The sequence below is a fragment of the Capricornis sumatraensis genome, chromosome 14 (assembly GCF_032405125.1).
Source record: "Capricornis sumatraensis isolate serow.1 chromosome 14, serow.2, whole genome shotgun sequence".
In the NCBI taxonomy this organism is placed as follows: Eukaryota; Metazoa; Chordata; class Mammalia; order Artiodactyla; family Bovidae; genus Capricornis; species Capricornis sumatraensis.
In genome coordinates, this window is record NC_091082.1 from 26,659,785 (window position 1) to 26,680,007 (window position 20,223).

General features: G+C 36.4%; 1 protein-coding gene across 1 annotated transcript in view; it reads right to left on the reverse strand.

Moving 5' to 3' along the window:
* Positions 1-20,223, reverse strand: part of USH2A (usherin) — a 930,103-nt gene that overhangs the window by 225,441 nt on the left and 684,439 nt on the right. The window contains exons 47-49 of the mRNA XM_068986285.1: positions 16,972-17,170; positions 13,627-13,795; positions 2,736-2,957 (exon numbers count right to left, since the gene is read on the reverse strand). Coding sequence (XP_068842386.1) covers positions 2,736-2,957; positions 13,627-13,795; positions 16,972-17,170 — 590 coding nt within the window. The remainder of the gene's footprint in view (positions 1-2,735; positions 2,958-13,626; positions 13,796-16,971; positions 17,171-20,223) is intronic.

Here is a 20,223-nt window from a genome sequence, read left to right on the forward strand (position 1 = left end):
ACCCCATGAATCGCAGCATGCCAGGCCTCCCTGTCCATCACCATCTCCCGGAGTTCACTCAGACTCACATCCATCGAGTCAGTGATGCCAGCCAGCCATCTCATCCTCTGTCGTCCCCTTCTCCTCCTGCCTCCAATCCCTGCCAGCATCAGAGTCTTTTCCAATGAGTCAACTCTTCGCATGAGGTGGCCAAAGTACTGGAGTTTCAGCTTCAGCCTCATTCCCTCCAAAGAAATCCCAGGGCTGATCTCCTTCAGAATGGACTGGTTCTATCTCCTTGCAGTCCAAGGGCTACTCAAATACTGAGAGTCTATATTCTTATCAAGGGACAAGATTTTGGTATAGCCAGGATCGATACTTTCAATCATTTTGATTAACTTCATTATTGAAGAGCTCCTCTTAATAGTTTACATCAGAACTTTACAGAAAAGAGAATGTATATAAGAACATGATATTTAACAATAAAACTATAATAATTTAAATAATTGGTACTTGTATTATGGATAATTCTTTGAGTTTTTTGAAAAGAGAAGAAATTATAGAAAGATAGTGGAGAGTTCATAGTTCATCTCCATCAAGATACTATGATGTCCCAAAATCTTAACTTGGAGGGGCTAGACTTCCAACACATACTAGTTGTAGGGGTAGATTTACCTTAAAGCTCAGGAAACTTGATCTTCAAGGTCCTTTGCTTACATGAGCCCCTTCCAAGGCAATCATGGTTATATATTTTTATGAAATTTGCAAATGTATGACATATAACTACAGTTTGTTTTGGCCACTGTCTCTTGCCCTTTTAAGTTGCCCTCTGTTATATGTGTCCTTATATTGATTAAGACTGAGGTAGCCATGGACCCTTTTGAGCTCAAACCAAGGGGAAGTTGAGTCTGGGGAATATTTAGTTTGGGTTCAGTAGCTAATGTTATTTCAGTCACTTTCTTTAAAAAATTGTCAAGGCTTAAATATGTCATTTTAACCACAATTTGGAAAGATAAGGAATTCGAGAAATCACAAACTTTTAATTTGTATGCATGCAAAGGAAAGGTTTAAAGAAAGATCAGATAGAAAAATTAATATGAGACAAAAGCTATAAAAATGAACAATGGAATCAACTGAAATATTCTGACATCAAGAAGAAAACTGTAACAAGATAAATTTCAAATCATACCCAAAGTAGGAAACTATTAAAAGAAAATGTTGGATCTAGGATTGAAGCTGGAGAAGGCACTGGCAACCCACTCCAGTACTCTTGCCTGGAAACTCCCATGGACGGAGGAGCCTGGTGGGCTGCAGTCCGTGGGGTCACTAAGAGTCGGACACGACTGAGCGACTTCCTTTTCACTTTAAACTTTCATGCACTGGAGAAGGAAATGGCAAGCCACTCCAGTGTTCTTGCCTGGAGAATCCCAGGGATGGAGATGCCTGATGGGCTGCCGTCTGTGGGGTCTCACAGAGTCGGACACGACTGAAGCGACTTAGCAGCAGCAGCAGCAGGATTGAAGCAATGCATAAGCAATTTGATTATTTTGATCATACAAATTATGAACAGAAATAGCTCATATTGGAAAAATCTCAATTTCTTACTCATTTGTAGATAAAACAATGGCATCTATGACAAAATACAGCTTATAAATTCAGTCATACAGTAAGGATATCCATGAAAACTGGTAATGATACTGTCAAGTCAACAAATAGCTAAGACGAGTCACTGCAAATCACCTTAAGACAAGAAAAAGTTAAAACATTCTAAAACTTTAAAAAAACCTTGGTAGGTATTTCTCCAAATTTGACAAAAATCAAACATTTCTATAAAATTATATTGATGAGTTGTGAAGCTTAAAGTCACTTCTATAAACTTAAAATCATTAAAAAATAGTTTGATCAACTATGTAACAGAAAAGAATGAATTATGTACTCTTTCTAGATAATATCTTTCTATTCTCTCTAGATAATTATAGTACAAAGCCATTTTTATATGAAAAAGTGACCAAGGGTATAAGTTAAACGTGTCAGGGGAAAAAAATAGAGATGCCAGAAGTTATATAATTAAAATTATAATTCTTATAATTTATTTTTCCCTTAGAAATATTTACTTTTATATTTTGTTTTGTCATCATTTTGTTTTCTTAAAGACCATTGCCCCAATTTTATACCTTTCAGGCGTACCCAAATCTAGATCTGACTAAATGTGTAATCTTGTGCAAATATCTAATCTCTGTGCCTCAGTTCCTTCATTTAAAAACATGAATAATAATAGTAACCATTTTGTAAAGATTAACTGAGGTAATAATGTATAAAACACTGGGCATGGTACCTCCTTGGTAGTAAATACTCAATGACAATGATTGCTATTGACGTTAATTTAATAGCTATAGCAAAAAGGGAGTAAAAGAATTTGTCCACAACATCAACAGTAATAATTTGTACCTTATCAGTATTGCTGTGAATTATTCTCTTGGTCCAGAACCAATGCATTCATGTGTTTGTTTGCTTTTTGGTGGACATGACACTTTTCAAGAAGAAAGAATTTTGGTCTGTTTTTATGAAATGCATTACATGCACATAAAAATGTGAGATTACATTTTTCTTTATTAGACAGTGTGTAGTTAGTTGTTGCATCAGATGTAATTAAAATAAACTTTCATTACGTATATATTTTATATCTAAGGCAAATCTGTCAACTTCTCTGCTTCACAGATTCTCTGTTTACTGAAAAGTAGACAAGGATCCCTTACCTGGAAGGCGACTGTACACCACACCCTCTTCCTCTCCCCCGCAGCACTCGAAATCTTTGCTCACAATCTGTCCACCACAGCACTGCTGGCCGTGGCCATCGTGGAGCCTCCCAGCACAGCAAATCTGCTTTCCTGAGGTGGAGTACGGCATTCTGTCACAGCAGGAGTTGCCTAGGCCAGCGGAAACCCGATTGTGCTGTTCATCTGGACAACATACTTCACCTGTCAATTTAGGACAATAACCATCATTGCATGAGTTAAAAAAATATGCTTTGACTCACAATGAAATGTTATCACAACAATCCTGCAGATGCCAACCAGTTGACAGGATACTGTCATACCAGAGATAGAAAATCTCAATACAACTTCAAAATTTTTACATTGAGGTGTATGCACATTTTTGTACTGACGGTGTATAAACATGGTTTAATTTTGCACTGAAGGTGATAAACATGTATAAACAAACATGTTGAAGGTGCATAAACATGACATACACATATGCCTACTTAGAGGCAAGGCTATGTTGCCTATTTTCTCTCTGACTGCTACTACATGAACACATGAAGTTCTGGTGACATGGATTAAGTGGCATTATAAAAAAGATCTGTGTACAAATACTCTTCTATCTATTTAGTATAATTTTTTTGGGAAAAAAATTTTTTTGGATGGATTCAGAAAACAATTCTTGATAAATTCATATTGCTTTTGATTATAATTTACTTAAACTGTATTTATTTAATCAAAAATATTTCCAGTGAAAAGGTTAATCAAGTGAGAAGAGGTAAAAATACTATATTCAAGTCTGCATATGAGTATTTTGCTGAGCTATGGTGGACACTGATTTTCACTGACATAGTTACATCTACATTTACCCTTCACGTGATATTCTGGGAAACCTGAGATAAGAATAAAATAATCTTTTGCATAGTGCCTTGGGATGAAAGGGTTCAAATACTCTAAATATCAGTAGTCTGCTTTTTTTTTTTTTTGGTATGAAGCATTGTCTAAAAGATAGGAAAACTCTAAAGACAGAAAAAAATTTTAATAGATTTTCTGAAGGAAATCTTAGAAAAGACTAATAAGAAATTGGAAGATCTGAAAATCAAACTTCATCTTCCTTTTGTATCTCATGACCAATTCAGGGTTGACCTCCTTCCTAACCCCCTGAACCTTGACCTTCTCTCCCTTTTGCCTTACTAATTTTCTCCTTTCCACATCTTCAACAGACCCTTTTTTCTTTCCTCCACCGCCTCGTCTTAAACATATCTTTATCCCTGGACACTATCCCTTCATTAAATCTTATAAGGTATGTGAATATGATGGCCAACCTGGCAGGTTTTACAAATTTAAATCAAGGTCCAGAAAAGATTTGCATAATCTAGTTAATAACTTGCCAAACCTTCTTAAGAAAAGGCACAAGATCCATGAAGAATTAAGGATTGCCTCAGGAATCCATAGTCCTCGACTCCTTGATCTCTGTCAATTAGCTCATCTTCTTATGAAGCCAGGATATGCCAAAACTTGGTTAGTAAAAGCAAGATGAACTGCTAACCAAAATAATATTTAAAATATGGGACAATATTTAACTATGGGCAGATATATAAAGAGCACAAAAATAGGACAAGAACTCTTAGCAGTTATCCCTGAGGTCTTTCTTGTCCAAAATTTATTGGTCAAAAACACATCCCACTTGGTGAAATGGACAAATAATAGAAGCATGTAACCTACCAAGACTAAATCATGAAGAAATAGAAAATCTGAATAGACTGATAGCTAGTAACAGGATTGAATCACTAATCAAAACCTCCCTGCAAAGAAAAGTCCTGGACTAGATGGCTTCACTGGAGAATTCTCTCAAACATTCTTTCTTTTCCTCTTTCAGTAGCACATGAAAAGGATTATACAACATAACCAAGTGGGATTTATTCTTGAAATGCAAGGATAACTCAGCATACAAAAATCAGTCAGTGTAATACAACCATGTTAGTAGAATGAAAGAAGGAAAACACATGGCCATCCCACTTGTACAGAAAAAGTATTTGACAAAATTCAGAACTTTTCTGTTAGAAAAACATTTAAAAAACCAGAAGTAGAAGAGAATACCTCAACACAATAATAAGTATGTGAGAAAACCCTACAACTGATGTTATACTCAAGAAATCATTTCTTCTAAGATCAGGAAGATGATTTTCACCATTTCTATTCAACATAATATTTAAAGGATAACCAGAGCAATTTGGCAAGAAAAAGAAATAAAAGGCATCCATACTGAAACGGAAGAAGTAAAATTTATCTCTGTTCACAGACAATGTAATTTCATGGGTAGAAAAACCCTAAAGATTTCACACTCAAAACCCAGTCTGAACTAATAAGAGAATTCAGCAGAGTTGCAGGATATAAAGTCAACATACAAAATATATATTTTAAAAATAAAAATGAAAAATTTGTAAAGGAAATTTAAAAAACAATTTCATTTACAATAATATAAAAGCACTTAAGAATAAGCTTAATCAAGGAGGTAAAGGAAATGTAGAGTGAAAACTACAAACTGTGGCTAAAAGAAATTAGAATTAAATTGGATATTCCACATTCAAGGATTAGAAGACCTGATATTGTTAATATGTCAATATTATACAAAGTGATCTATTCAATGCAATCCCTATTAAAATCCCAAGAATACTTCTTGCAGAAATAGAAAAATCAGCCTTAATATTCAAATGGAGTCTCCAGGTACTTCAGATAGCCAAACAATCTTAAAAAAGAACAAAGTTGTCAATCTCACGTTGCTTGATTTCAAACCTTACAGTAAAGCTATGGTAATCAAAATGATGTGATCCTAGTACAAAGACAGACATATAAACCAATGGAACCAAATAGAGAGCTCAGAACTAAAACCTTGCATATATAATCAAATGATTTCCAATAGGATGTCAAGACCATTCACTGGGGGAAAGGACCTTCTTTTCAAAAAATGTCAGTGGAAAATCTAGACATCCAAATGGAAAGAATGAAGTTGAACCCATATCTTATACTATATACAAAAATTAAATAAAAATGGGCCCAAGACCTAAACGTAAAAGCTAAAACTATACATTTTTAAGAAGAAAGCATAGGAGAAAAGTTTAAAGACATTGGCTTTGGCAATAATTTCTTGGATATGGCACCAAAAGCAGAGGCAACAACAAGAAAAATAGATCATTTAGACTTCATCAAAATTAAAAGTGTTAGGCATGCAAAGACACTGTTGCTGTTAAGTCACTTCAGTCGTGTCGGACTCTGTGCGACCCCATTGACAGCAGCCCACCAGGCTCCCCTGTCCCTGGGATTCTCCAGGCAAGAACACTGGAGTGGGTTGCCATCTCCTTCTTCAATGCATGAAAGTGAAAAGTGAAAGGGAAGTCGCTCAGTCGTGTCCGACTCTTTGTGACCCCATGGACTGCAGCCTACCCGGCTCCTCTGTCCATGGGATTTTCTAGGCAAGAGTACTGGAGTGGGATGCCACTGCCTTCTCTGAATAGGGATTGAGTTAACTTGAAAGAGGAGAGAAAGAAGCATTCAAAGCACTAAAAAGAAATGACAATGATATCCAAAAAGTTTTGATAAGAGTACTATGAAGCTAAGGTACCTAAGTCACAATGTGAGTGGACAACGTTCAATAACAGAGGAATAGCTCGTTAAATGACAGCAGTCTGGTAGTGAAATACTATGAGGCCAACGAATACACAGAAAAGAAAGAAAGCTGAGTGGGGAAAATGCTCACAGTATATTATACCAAAACCATGTTAAAGAATAATGCAGAGTAACAGTAAGATCTCAGATATAATCTGTTTTCTGATGTATAGCATATTTGCCCAAATATGGGGTGATGCAAAAAGAACTGAACTCTTTCATAATTACTCAGCAACTAAGTTACATGTAGAACAGCTAGTTAAAACCAGTATGTAAAGGAATGATACCACTATTATTTCCATAATTTCACAAATTTCAGTAAGGACCTCTCACATCACACAGCAAACATGTACTGTAACTAATTCCAGACCCTTTAGAGCATATCATGATCACTGGCAGAAAAGACAGCATTGATTTCTTCCTTTATTTCCTCAAGGATGAGGAAGAGGTGGTATAAGCACAAAAGCTGCAAGTGTTACAGCTGGAAATCTGGTAGCCCCTGTTGCAGAGGTAGCCCAATAATTTGAATACAAGTTCAGTCTTACACCATTGTAGGTGAGTCTTCAGGAAACTCCAGAACCAACAAAGAAAGTAAGGCAAACTCCCATCTTACTAAAAAGAAATCAAGTTGCAGCTGCAGGGAAAAATCAACCTGCTGGCACAACTAGATATGCTATTTCTGTCCGTGTGTTTTCTGCAAAAATGAATGGACTAAGGATTCACACTGGTGAAAACTAAGATTCATTCTGGTAAAAACTAAAATGTAAAGATAACTTGATAGCTTGATAATTATATGTCTGTACATCACCGACTCAGTGGACATGGGTTTGGGTAACTCCGGGAGTTGGTGATGGATAGGGAGGTCTGGTGTGCTGTGGTTCATGGGGTTGCAAAGAGTCGGACACAACTGAGCGACTGAACAGAACTGACAGCTATATTAAGAGCATGATAGTATAGTTATATTTAATCTGGTTATTGAGTAGTAAGCTTTTCTTTCAACTGTTTTTTTTTTTTTAAATCACATAAGAGGTTTTGCCCCCCTTAAAAACTATTCAACAGAAAAACTGTTATAAATCCTCACAAATTCTCACATCATCTAGCTCTCAATTTTAAACAAAATTTTTGAAGAAGATAACCTGAAAACACCTTCATGAGTGCAATTTCAGGTGCTTATGCAGACCACCAAAAGAAATCAACTTTTTTAGAAAGAGGAATAAAAAACGTAACAAGATTTAAGAAGTGTTGAGCATCTTTCAGTTCAGTTCAGTTCAGTTCAGTTCAGTTGCTCAGTCGTGTCCAACTCTTTGCAACAGCATGAACTGCAGCACGCCAGGCCTCCCTGTACATCACCAACTCCCGGAGTTCACTCAGACTCATGTCCATCGAGTCCGTGATGCCATCCAGCCATCTCATCCTCTGTCGTCCTCTTCTCCTCCTGCCCCCAATCCCTCCCAGCATCAGAATCTTTTCCAATGAGTCAACTCTTCGCATGAGGTGGCCAAAGTACTGGAGTTTCAGCTTTAGCATCATTCCTTCTGCCAACTGATTAAAACTATGACCCATAGGAGAAAGTAATTGTAAATCATATATTTAATAAGGTACCAATATGCAGAGTACATAAAGAACTACAACTCAACAGCAAATATACGATTCAATTAAAATATGGGCAAAGGGATACATAGAGGCTTCCATGGTGTCTCAGATGGTAAAGAATCTGCCTGCAATGTGAGAGACCTTGGTTCCATCACTGGGTTGGGAAGATCCCTCGGAGGAGGGCATGGCAACCCACCTATTCCAGTATTCTTACCTGGAGAATCCCCATGGACAGAGGAACCTGGCGGGCTACTGTCCATGGGGTTGCAAAGAGTCAGACACAACTGAGCAGTTAAGCACACACACACACAAAGGATACATGTAGACATTTCTCTAAAGAAGATATATATATACACACACACACACATATGACCAATAAGCACAAATAAATTCAATATTATGAATTATTAGGGAAATGTGTATCAAAATCACAATGAGATACTATTTCACACTCAGTTATAGTTACTATAAAAACAAAACAAAAACAGAAAACAACAAGTGTTAGCAAGAAAATGTGGAAATTGGAACCCTGTGCATTGCTGTTGAGAATGCAAAATGGTGCAGCTGCTGTCGAAAACACTATAGCAGTTCCTCAAAAAATTAAACATAGAGTTACCATATAATATAGGAATTCCAGTTTGGGGTATATAGCCAAAAAACTGAAAGCAAAGACTTGAATAGATAGTTGTATAGCAATGTTTACAACAGCCTTATTCACAACAGTCAAGACATGGAAAAAGTTCAAATGTCCATCCTCAGATGAACAGATAAACCAAATGTTGTAAATACATACAATGGAATATTATTCAACCTGAAATAGGAAGGAAATTCTGACATGTGCTACAACATGGATGAACCTTGAAAATATTATATGAAATAAGCCAGTCACAAAAGGACCAATATTATATGATTCTATTTATATGAAGTACCTGAGGAAAAGGAGAAAGGATTTACTGCAAACAGTGAGGTTACTGTATTTGTTATGTTTTTCTAGGTGAGAGGTTTCTCCTCTGATCTGCAGTGTGGTTCCCATTTCTTAGATCTTTACAGCTAGAGAATGTGCAGGGTCCCTTTTTGGCAGACTTTCTTTACTGTAATGTGTCACATGGTCCAGGGGCACCATCGGTTAATTAAACATCACTTAGGACAATGGTGGGCTTAGAAGAACAGTGTATATACTTATATTGGGGAAAACTAATCCTTTAAAAAGAAATCCACTTTTGAGTACAACAAATATCAATTGGATATTTCAGTCCTATTTCCCTGAATCCCTCAGAATGTTATTCAGCTACTAAGCGAAGAAAAAGCTTCATAAAAAGAGGTGTGGATTATATCAATGAGAAGTAAAACTGATTCTTTTCCCCTCAAAAAAGGGCTATTAGACATAAGATACAAGGATCAGTCACCTTCTCATTAACCTCTCAAAATGAATCTATTTCACGACAGGCTTGAAAATGTTTTCTCTTTAAAAGCTACCATGCAGTCTTAACAGTTAATTGTTATTCTTATCAAAGAATGACCCACATTAACATTTAGCTTGAGGTCATTAGCATATTTATAAAAAAGGGGAGTGGAAAGTGCATTCTTTTCTCTGCTGCTCTTTGTTATGGGGTTCTATGGAGGAAAGTTGTGAGAAAAAAATGAAGTCAACATTATTCACCAAAATGAGGTAAATATTATCCACCAATATTTCAGACTTGTCTAGAAATATCAAAATGCCTAGATCTGTCTCAGGCTTGAACTGGCAGACTACTGAGTGAATTTTAATTACATTGAAATGTGCTTCCCTGGTGGCTCAGCAGTAAAGAATCTGCCTGCAATGCAGGAGATGTGGGTTTGACCCCTGGGTGGGGAAGATCCTCTGAAGAAGGAAATGGCAACCCACTCCAATATTCTTGCCTGGGAAATCCCATGGACGTCCACAGGATTGCAAAGAGCCAAACACAACCTAGTGACTAAAACCACCAAACAATGACATGATTTGGGATCAACATGTTTTTCTTTCATGATGTAAACAGTGTTAAGCCAGGTAATAAAGACCACTGGCTGAAGACTGAGATCACAATATAATATCTTCAATTAGGTACATTGATATTAGTGATTGGAGCAAAATATTCTCTTTGATTATCCCATAAGATTGCATTTTTTCCCTCTGATATCAAGGTAGGCATCCTAATCCTCTGAAAAATTAACCACTTAAAAGATCTAAATGTGGCCAATGCTCAATAGAAAGGCTTGCATAATATCAACAAATGAGCTTTGAGCTTCCAGGACTTATTTCATTTTTGGACTTTCTTTGGGGAAAAAAAGTTGAATTTTATTTGGAAATAGAATAAAAGTAGATTGTTTTCTTAGTTCAAGATCTGACACTTTGTGTCAGGATTGAGAAAGATGATAGGCAGATCTCCTAGGTGTTCATAGCTTTGACAAATTTAACCAAGTGATTTTTATCAATTTTAGGCAAAGTGGATATTTTTCAGAGTTGGGACAGTTCTTTGCAAATCATAGCTTATTAAAAATTTTAATGTGACTTGGAGATGAAAATGCAATTAGAGAAAAGCCTAATATGACCTATTGTTCTGAAGAATGGGAAGGATGGGACAGCAGAAAATTTTCATCTCACATCTGTGGTTGTAATTTTCAAGGCAATTTTTTTTTTTTTTTGCAAAGGAGGAAAGATGTGAATTATAGTCAAAAATTCCCAAAGTGCAAATTATTTTGAGAGAGTAAAGCATTTGACAGTGTCTGATTGGTTGCCTAACACTATGACTTACAGTATAACAAAGTTAAGACTTTAATCCTTGGTTGTGGGAGCCAGCGTGAGGAATCCCGCCCATGGCAAAGGTCATGAGGAAGGAGGCCTGACATACGCAAAGGCAGGATCAGGCCTCATGGGTCCCCCGGACATCACCATTGTGTTTTCTTACTTGGAAAATCCAGTTGATTAAGAGTTCCTTAATTATGAAAGTATTTTTTGCATAATAACTAGAAAAAAATAGTACTTCTACAAAGAATTATAAAAGCATCTTTGTGGAAGAATCATAAATAATAGTACATTAATAAAGGTAGGTTTTCAAAATTAATTAATTAATCTATGTGAATCTGGTCATGTTATTGATTCTTTTTGAACCTCTTTCTATGTTTGGAAACTTTAAATAAAATAACAGTGTCCTACAGTTGTGAAAAATATATACGGTATCATATTATAATTAAAATCTTGAATACAGAGCTTGCCAGATGCTTGTTGTTTCATAAATGTTTTATAAATGCCAATTGTTGTTTTTATTTTCAGTTATAGTCATTGGACACTGTTTTGTGTAGTTGAATTTGGAAAATGGCTTATTCAGTCAGCTGATAAGATAGAAGGAAAAGAAGGTGAGGAGGGAAAAATTGCTGATTGCTACTCTTTACTAATCCCACCTTGCTCTGCCAGGGGTAGAGTAACGAGGGGTACTATGGGCTAGACTCAGATAAATGGAATTTGTGATAAACATCCACCTAAGAACAATGCCATTCCAATCCAAAAGAAAGGCAATGCCAAAGAATGTTCAGACTACCATACAATTGCACTCATCTCACATGCAAGCAAAGCAATGCTAAAAATTCTCCAAGCTAGGCTTCAACATTACATGACCCAAGAACTTTCAGATGTTCAAGTTGGATTTGAAAAGGCAGAGGAACCAGAAATCAAATTGGCAGCATATGTGGGATCATAGAAAAAGCAAGAGAATTCCAGAAAACCTCTACTTTTGCTTCATTGACTGCATTAAATCCTTTGACTGTGTGGATCACAACAAACTGTGGAGAAGTCTTAAAGAGATGGGAATACCAGACAACCTTACCTGCCTCCTGAGACACCTGTATGCAGGTCAAGAAGTAACAGTTAGAACCAGACATGAAATAACAGACTGGTTCAAAATTGGGAAAGGAGTATATCAAGGCTGTATATTGTGACACTGCTTATTTAACTTCTATGCAGAGAACATCATGTAAAGTACCGGGCTGGATGAATCACAAGCTGGAATCAAGGTTGTAAGGAGAAATATCAATAACCTTAGATATCCAGGTGACACTACCCTTATGGCAAAAAGCAAAGAGGAACTAAACAGCCTCTTGATAAAAGTGAAAGAGGACAGTGAAAAAACTGGCTTAACTCAACATTCAAAAAATAAAGATCATGGCATCTGGTCCCATCACTCCATGGCAAATAGAAGTGAGAAACAATGGAAACAGTGAAAGACTTTATTTTCTTGGGCTCCAAAATCACTGCAGATGGTGACTGCAGCCATTGAAATAAGAAGACACTTGCTCTTTGGAAGAAAAGCTATAACCAACCTAGATAGCATATTAAAAAGCATAGACATTACTTTGCTGACAAAGGGCCATGTAGTCAAAGCTATGGTTTTTCCAGTAGTCATATATGGATGTGAGAGCTGGACCATAAAGAAGGCTGAGCGCTGAATTGATGCTTTTGGACTGTGGTGTTGGAGAAGACACTTGAGAGTAACTTGGGCTGCAAGGAGATTAAATCAGTCAATTCTAAAGGAAATCAATCCTGAATATTCATTAGAAGGACTGATTCTAAAGCTGAAACTCCAGCACTTTGGCCACGTGATGCAAAGTGCCAACTCATTGGAAAAGACTCTGATGCTGGGAAAGATTGAAGGCAGGAGGAGAAGGGGACAACAGAGGACAAGATGGGTTGATGGCATCACTGACTCAATGGACATGAGTTTGAGCAAGCTCTGAGAGATGGTGAAGGACAGGGAAGCCTGGCAAGGTGCTGTCCATGGGGTTACAAAGAGTCAGACATGACTGAGCAACTGAACAGCAACAATAAGGAACAATGCATGCACTGTTCAGAATAGAAATGAAGAAAATGGAGAACAGGTTCATGGAGTGATACACCAAGAAATTCAGAGTTTATGATGAAGTACTCAGTTCAGTTCAGCTCAGTCACTCAGTCGTGTCCAACTCTTTGCAACCCCATGAATTGCAGCATGCCAGGCCTCCCTGTACATCACCATCTCCTGGAGTTCAATCAAACTCACGTCCATCGAGTCAGTGATGCCATCCAGCCATCTCATCCTCTGTCGTCCCCTTCTCCTCCTGCCTCCAATCCCTCCCAGCATCAGGGTCTTTTCCAATGAGTCAACTCTTCGGATGAGGTGGCCAAAGTACTGGAACTTCAGCTTTAGCATCATTCCTTTCAAAGAAATCCCAAGGCTGATCTTCAGAATGGACTGGTTGGATCTCCTTGCAGTCCAAGGGACTCTCAAGAGTCTTCTCCAACACCATAGTTCAAAAGCATCAATTCTTCGGTGCTCAGCCATGTGAATAAAGTCAGAAAAAAGGCAGTTATCCAGCTCTCCAGATATATTTCTTTATGTAGTACATATAACAAGTCCCTTGTATTTCCTCTTTGGTTTGTGCTTTGTCTTGCTTATATTTAAAGAAAGCTGAAACAAGAAATGATATCTAAAACCAAACACTGGCTACATGTTAGTGACTGTTGTTAGCTATGTATTTTTTTTGTGGGGAGGTGCTTAAAACAATTCACTGACATAAGTCTTGTGTTTGCTTTTTCTAGTTACCAATATTACTGAGTACACCTGGAAATGATCCTCACCTGGTAGAATTCTAACATAATACCCTGAGCAACACTGATGATTTGGTTGTGTCTCTCGTATGCGGCCACCACAACAAACTCCAGTCGAGTTTGAAACAAATGCTATGTACTTCTCTTCACAACAGGCATGTCCAGGCTGAGGGTCATAGAGAGCTCCATTACAACAAACCTGAAATTTGAGAATCAGGTGTAAAAGAAATTATTTTATTAAGAGTATTATACCACCATATCTTATATGATACTGTTATTATTTAATAAGGCCTTGACCTTAGATCAAATGTAGCATATTTCTGATAAAAATTCAAAGGTTTAAAAAATACATATTCTGAAAATCATTCCAATTCTATCATTGCAATTCAATACAATGTAGCTTCTTTTAGCCTTCGACCATGCTTTGTGCTCTATTATAATATGCTATAAGTATGAATTATTTTTTGAATGTCAGTGCTTCCAATGTGAAGATGATTTTGAGTTGCAAATGAACAATTTCTTTTGTATATATGTTTTTATTTTAATGATTGTTAAACAGCACCACATCTATGGAAACCTGTCTCTATTGGTCTTTTTTTTTTTAAACCTTGCATTTCCCTTATACTAATTTATATGATCACTTATTGGTGAACCCAATCTTCAGACAAGGCAACCTCAACAGTGTCCAACATTTATATATATATATATATATATATATATATAATGTATGTATATATGTATAATGTGTATTTAGGTATGTATGTATATATAATGTGTATACATATATGTATGTATATGTATATACATGTATCTACATAAAAGGAAATTTATATGGAAATTAATTTTGAAAAGCCCTTTTAACAATGTGTTTTCTCCAGGAGCTGTGGAAGAAATTATGTGCTCGAACAATCAGATAATTACTTTGCATGCTCACTTGAGGTCTGAGAGAATGACACTCTATATCTAGAGCAAACGAGATACTGAACAGTGCTGAGATGTAGCCTCAGAACCTGTCCTTGGCATAAGTTACATTAATTAGATAGATGCTTCCTGTGGCAGCAAAAATCAACCACTGTTTAAGAGGTGCTTCTCTTTTTCCTCTTTGCTCATTGCTACTGCAGTCTGCACCAACACTTGATTCATGCTCTATCCCAAGGGAGCAGAGTATGGAATAACTAAGTCTGAAGCCAAGCTTAGTACTTCATTCATTTCTCAGAAGTAACCAAAGAGCAAAGAAACTGGGCAGAAATCCCCTTCTGTGGTTCCTCAGGTAGCCCTGGTAAACCAACTGGAATAAGTTGGTTTTGTTGTTTAGTTATCAGCAATGAAGATTCAAAATCAGTCTTGATTCCAAGGACAAATTGTGTGACTCCTTTCTTTAATGCCATATTCTGAGTGAAAAGTAAAATTTCAAATTACGCTCCATTTTAAAGAACTAAGGAAAAACTCTGTGTTTATTTGGGATTTAGGAATGGTGGTCATTTTTGCTTGCAGGGTAAAACAATACACACAGTCTTCTTGTTTTATGACAGTAACCTAAAATTGTGTCGTGCGTTGTATAATCTTAAAGCATCTATTAAAGTTCCATTCACATACAGAGTTCTTGGATACCAAAGCACATCCACCAGTCTTTTCCTTCAGAGTCTCTAGGACTTAGCATTCTTTTAAATATTCAAGTATTTATTTACTGATGGGTCATCACATCTGATTTTCTTGCATATGTTCATTGTCAATGCCATTCTCAGGCTCCTTCAGTCACATAAAACTTATGCCTTTCTTCTCATACACTCTGGTTTTGATCATCGAGGGGGCCCCAAAGGGAACATTTTCAAGAAATGATTTCTTTGGAGATGTTTGCCCCCGAATGGAGTACTTCTTAATCTTCTAATTTAATCTTAAAGTTCATTGGCTGAGAAAACAATTTTAGTAACTTGAGCTGGTAAGGTGTAGCTAATATTGAAATAGGTAGCCTGTTCCTTGCTCTAGGTTTTCCAGAAGTAATTCTGTAAACTAGTGATTCTCAAAGTGAGGTCCCTGGACCAGATGAAGGAGGCCTCACCTGGAAACCTGTTAGAAATGCAAATTCTCATGCTCTATCCAAGATTTACTCTGGGGATGAGACCTCCAGGTATGATACTCACTGGGGTTTGAAATCCATGGCTGTAATCAAATGGGGAAGCTTGTATAACTATTACAGATGATTCTGATATATATTTAGCCAAAAGGCTCTTAGACTCACAAGAAGTCTATTTTCTACATCCCTTCAACCTCTCACCCAGGAAATACATATTGATTGTTAACCGCAGACAGAAATTTACAAACAAATTTTTTTCTCTTGAGATTGTAATTGACTTCCTTTATTCACTTTCACTGACAAAACCTGCATGTGCCCTTAATCCTTAAAACAAAAGTAAGACTTTATTTAATGAATCAAAGTTGTCTTTCTCTTGGAGAACATTTTTCATAGGAAAATTTATTCTAGCATGTTTTTCTCTCAGAAATCCTAAATTTCATTTCATTTTATGAAAGTATATTCACAAGATGGCACACATTTAATGGCTTAAAATGATATAGAACTTGGACTTAATGACAATTCTGGAGCCTAAATGTAAAAAAAAAAAAAAAGTATAGTTAGTAACAACTAGTTTTATAACATTTCTTAGATAAAAACTGCTTAGCCAGAGTCAGCAATAATAATAAGCATTTTGATCCATATTACTTCAATATGGAGTATTGCTTCATATTACTTCACTTTCTTAATTACTGAGTCCTTTTGCAGTGAATCTTTTGAATTTAGTAGTAGCTTTAGTCATTGCTTGTGTGATGTTGTTGACAAATAGGAATGTTATTTCATTATGTGAAATCCTATCTTCAAACTAAGGATTTTCTGCATCATTTGTCAATAAAAACCATTTATAATCTCTTCTGTCTAGCTGTATTATTGATCTGATTCTTAAACTGAAACTAATATGAACATTAATCTGCAAATGGCCATAGTTTAAAAATATTTCAGACAAACCATGAAAGGTCCAGCTCACAGTTACTCATCAGTGTCATGTAAAACAGCCACTTGTAGCTGAATGAATTTGTTGTAAAGAATATTCAACTCATTCAATCAAGCACAAATTTGGGAGGTTCCTTATCATTTCAATAAGCTCATTTTTTTTTTCTATGAAGATGATGAAAAATGAGAAGGCTAAAACCCTCATGAGGAAGATGAGATTTTTATAGGCATCCTTTCTTTCCCACAGGGTCTTCTTGTTAGACTAGTGGAAATACTGAACATGATAAACCATGGTTTAAGAAGCAAGTGATTTCAGCCCAGAGAATTTAGAGGGAAAAACATATTTTACTGACTCGTTTGAAAAGATTTACCTTAGCCTCAGGGGAGTAGCACCTGGTTCCACAAAGAAGTTCATGTTTTTGACACTCCACTGCCTTGCAAAGACCACCAGTGTGGTCCTTCTTTAACTTCTTAGTTTTAGAGCACGGACGCCATGTTTTCCGTAAGAGGTCATATCCAAGAATGATGCCACTTGGCCTCCCTGGAGACATCCATTCAATTTGAAGGGATCTGCAATGGACAGAATAATCAATAATTCTGAAAAAGACAACATTTGACTTTGCTGCTATCAGCCTGATCTACTTTTCAATTAGTCTTCCAGTTTGGTCAAAAGGTCTATTTCATCAACAACTTCCTAATGAAGAAGCTGAAGCAAAAGAATATATACACTCATATGCTACCACCATAGGCTATGTTTTGAGAACCAACCAAATCATTTACGCTCTTGGGAGAATAACACCATGGCAAGAGTTCAGTGGTCTCCCACTTTAAATTTCGGAGGCAAAAAGAATGTATCATTGTGGCTAGTCAGTAAAATCAATAGAAAAGTTTGGTTGATAAGTAAAAATAAGACACAAATAATGTGATGAAGTAAATACGATGGGCTTCCCAAGCGGCAGTAGTGGTAAAGAACTCGCCTTCCACTGCAGGAGATGTAAGAGACACAGGTTAGATCCCTAAGTGGGGAAGATCCCCTGGAGGAGGGCATGAAAATCCAGTCCAGTATTCTTGTCTGGAGAATCCTATGAACAGAGGAGCCTGGCAAACTATAGTCCATAGGGTTGCAAAGAGTTGGACAGGACTGAAACGACTTAGCAGGCATACAAAGTAAATAGCATGGAAATTAGAATATGCAGCAGACCTAAACCTCACAATTTCTACTCCTTTGCCTTCCTTCTCTCAGCCAGGACTAGCCATGTGACCCTCTGCTGCTCAGAGATGCAACCAGAAGATGTTAAGGGTCTAATTAAGGTCCCTAGGAAATTTTATCTTCCTTGATGTGGCTGTGGCCTTTTCCCCTTTTCTTTCTTTCTGCTAAATATGATGTCTGAAATTTCAGCAGTCACTTCAATTATCTTGAAATCATTTGAGAAAGGCCATGCACAGCACAAAGATGCCCCTGAGGTATGTGGTATAACTGACCCGATGCCAAAAACAATCTACCTTTAGAACTACTTACTGGAGCCGCTACTGTTGGTTATTTTGTCACATAGACAAAGTGCATGACCAAATTGGTAAAATCTTTTTATCAGCTGATAAGTTAACAATTGATAATATTTTTCAATAAATTTATTTATCAACACATAATATTTATACATGTTATCAACCGATATAATTGATATGCGCCCTCTAAATATACTTTATCTTAATTTTTGACTCACAAAAACAGATTTAATTTTCCAATAGTTCTTTATATACCATGATCAGATATGCTTTGTGGTCAGAAATTCAGAAATTGGAGATTTCCATAACAAACTTCTTCATATCACTATATTCTTGAAGATGTTTGAGTTTTAAAAATTGAGCCACAATTTACTCTAAACATATAAGCATCCTTTTTTTGGTGGTTTGGCAAACAATGGAGGCATCACATCATACCAAAACTGCATTTTCAATGATCTATTAGTATTTCATCTGCCGATCTGAATGAGATCAGAGCATCAAGTTTTCAAAGAAGAATCAATCTGGAATAAAATTATTTACTCTCAGATTAATGTACAGAACTTTATTTTAGCACTTACATCTACTTGTCAGAATGATTCAGCCTAGATGGCATACCTGTACTATCTTTAGTATTTTAAGAAGATCTATAAACAGAAAGTAAAGATTTTAATAAAGCCCCAGAGATTTTGATAAGGCATATTCTTGCAATTTAGCAGGGTAAAGAAAGGCTACTATCTGCAGAACAGCAGGAACACATAAAATAATTACTTTTGTTCTTATTGTTTTCAAAAACAGGAATGGAACTCTGACATTCAAGATTGATTTTTATAATTCTAGAATCTTCAACCATAACAACCATTCATACATAGTTATAGGTTAGCTTTACCTATGAAACATTTCAATAACTACTTTGAAGAATAACAAGCACATGTGAGCTTAGTCCTTATATTCAAGCAATATTAAAATATTATCACAATAACTTATGTTGACTATCATTCCAACATTGTGTCAAATAATATTTTTGTTATACTTTCCATTTTAAGAAAAAGTGTGTCTTTATAGGCCATATTACTGAACTCTATCAGAATTCTAAGTGACATTACATGTTAGGAATTCAATTAGGCCCAAACATTTACATTAAAAAGCAGCAGTCAAGATAAACCTTGACATTTTAATAGACTGCTGAAACAGAAAAAAAAAGAAAATTATTTCGTTTTCTTGGAGGTACAAACATAACACATTCACTAATAAGACTCTGTAGATAAGAAATTAATGTCACCTGTGAGAGAACAGTTTCATAGGTGACTTGTATATCCACCATTGTTATTCTAAGGTCTTTATACAACTCTCAAAATTAATTCCACGTTTTTTCAGATACCTCTTCTGTATTCATTGCATAACCAGCTACAGAGAAGACTACCTTTAAGTGACATTCAAGGGTCTGACTTATCTACAAAAGCTGGTAAACTAGCAAAGTCTAGAAAATACCATTTCTAGTCAGTGTACCTTCTCTATTTTGCACAGCATAACCAGGAAGGGAGACCACCTGTATTTTTAGCGCTAGCATGAAAAGTTTTGATGTTGAGGATCTGAGTTAGGTACACTAATACACGTGATCAAAGAAAAATAGGGGGCTTAGCACCTGCCCACCTCTCATTAGAGCCCATGTCAGTGACACTGAAAAAATCTTTTGGTTTGAAATGAAAGATATCTCTGAGAAATACACACATTAACTGGATTAAGGGCTCTGTTGCTTTGATGTTGGAGAGTAAAATAGAAGGGACATTCTTAAACCATATGAATTAATGTGAAATATTGGGGAGACAATCTGAAGTTTGTCTTTTACAAACAATTTATCTATAGAAAGAAAGAAAAGAAAGTGAAGTCGCTAAGTTGTGTCTGATTCTTTGCAACCCCATGGACTGTAGCTTACCAGGCTTCTCTGTCCGTGGAATTTTTCAGGCAAGAGTACTGGAGTGGGTTGCCATTTCCTTCTCCAGAGGATCTTCCTGACCCAGGGATCAAACCCAAGTCTCCCGAATTGCAGGCAGACGCTTTATCCTCTGAGCCACCAGGGAAGCCCTAATTCATCTATAAATTGTCATAAATAGCTCCAGATT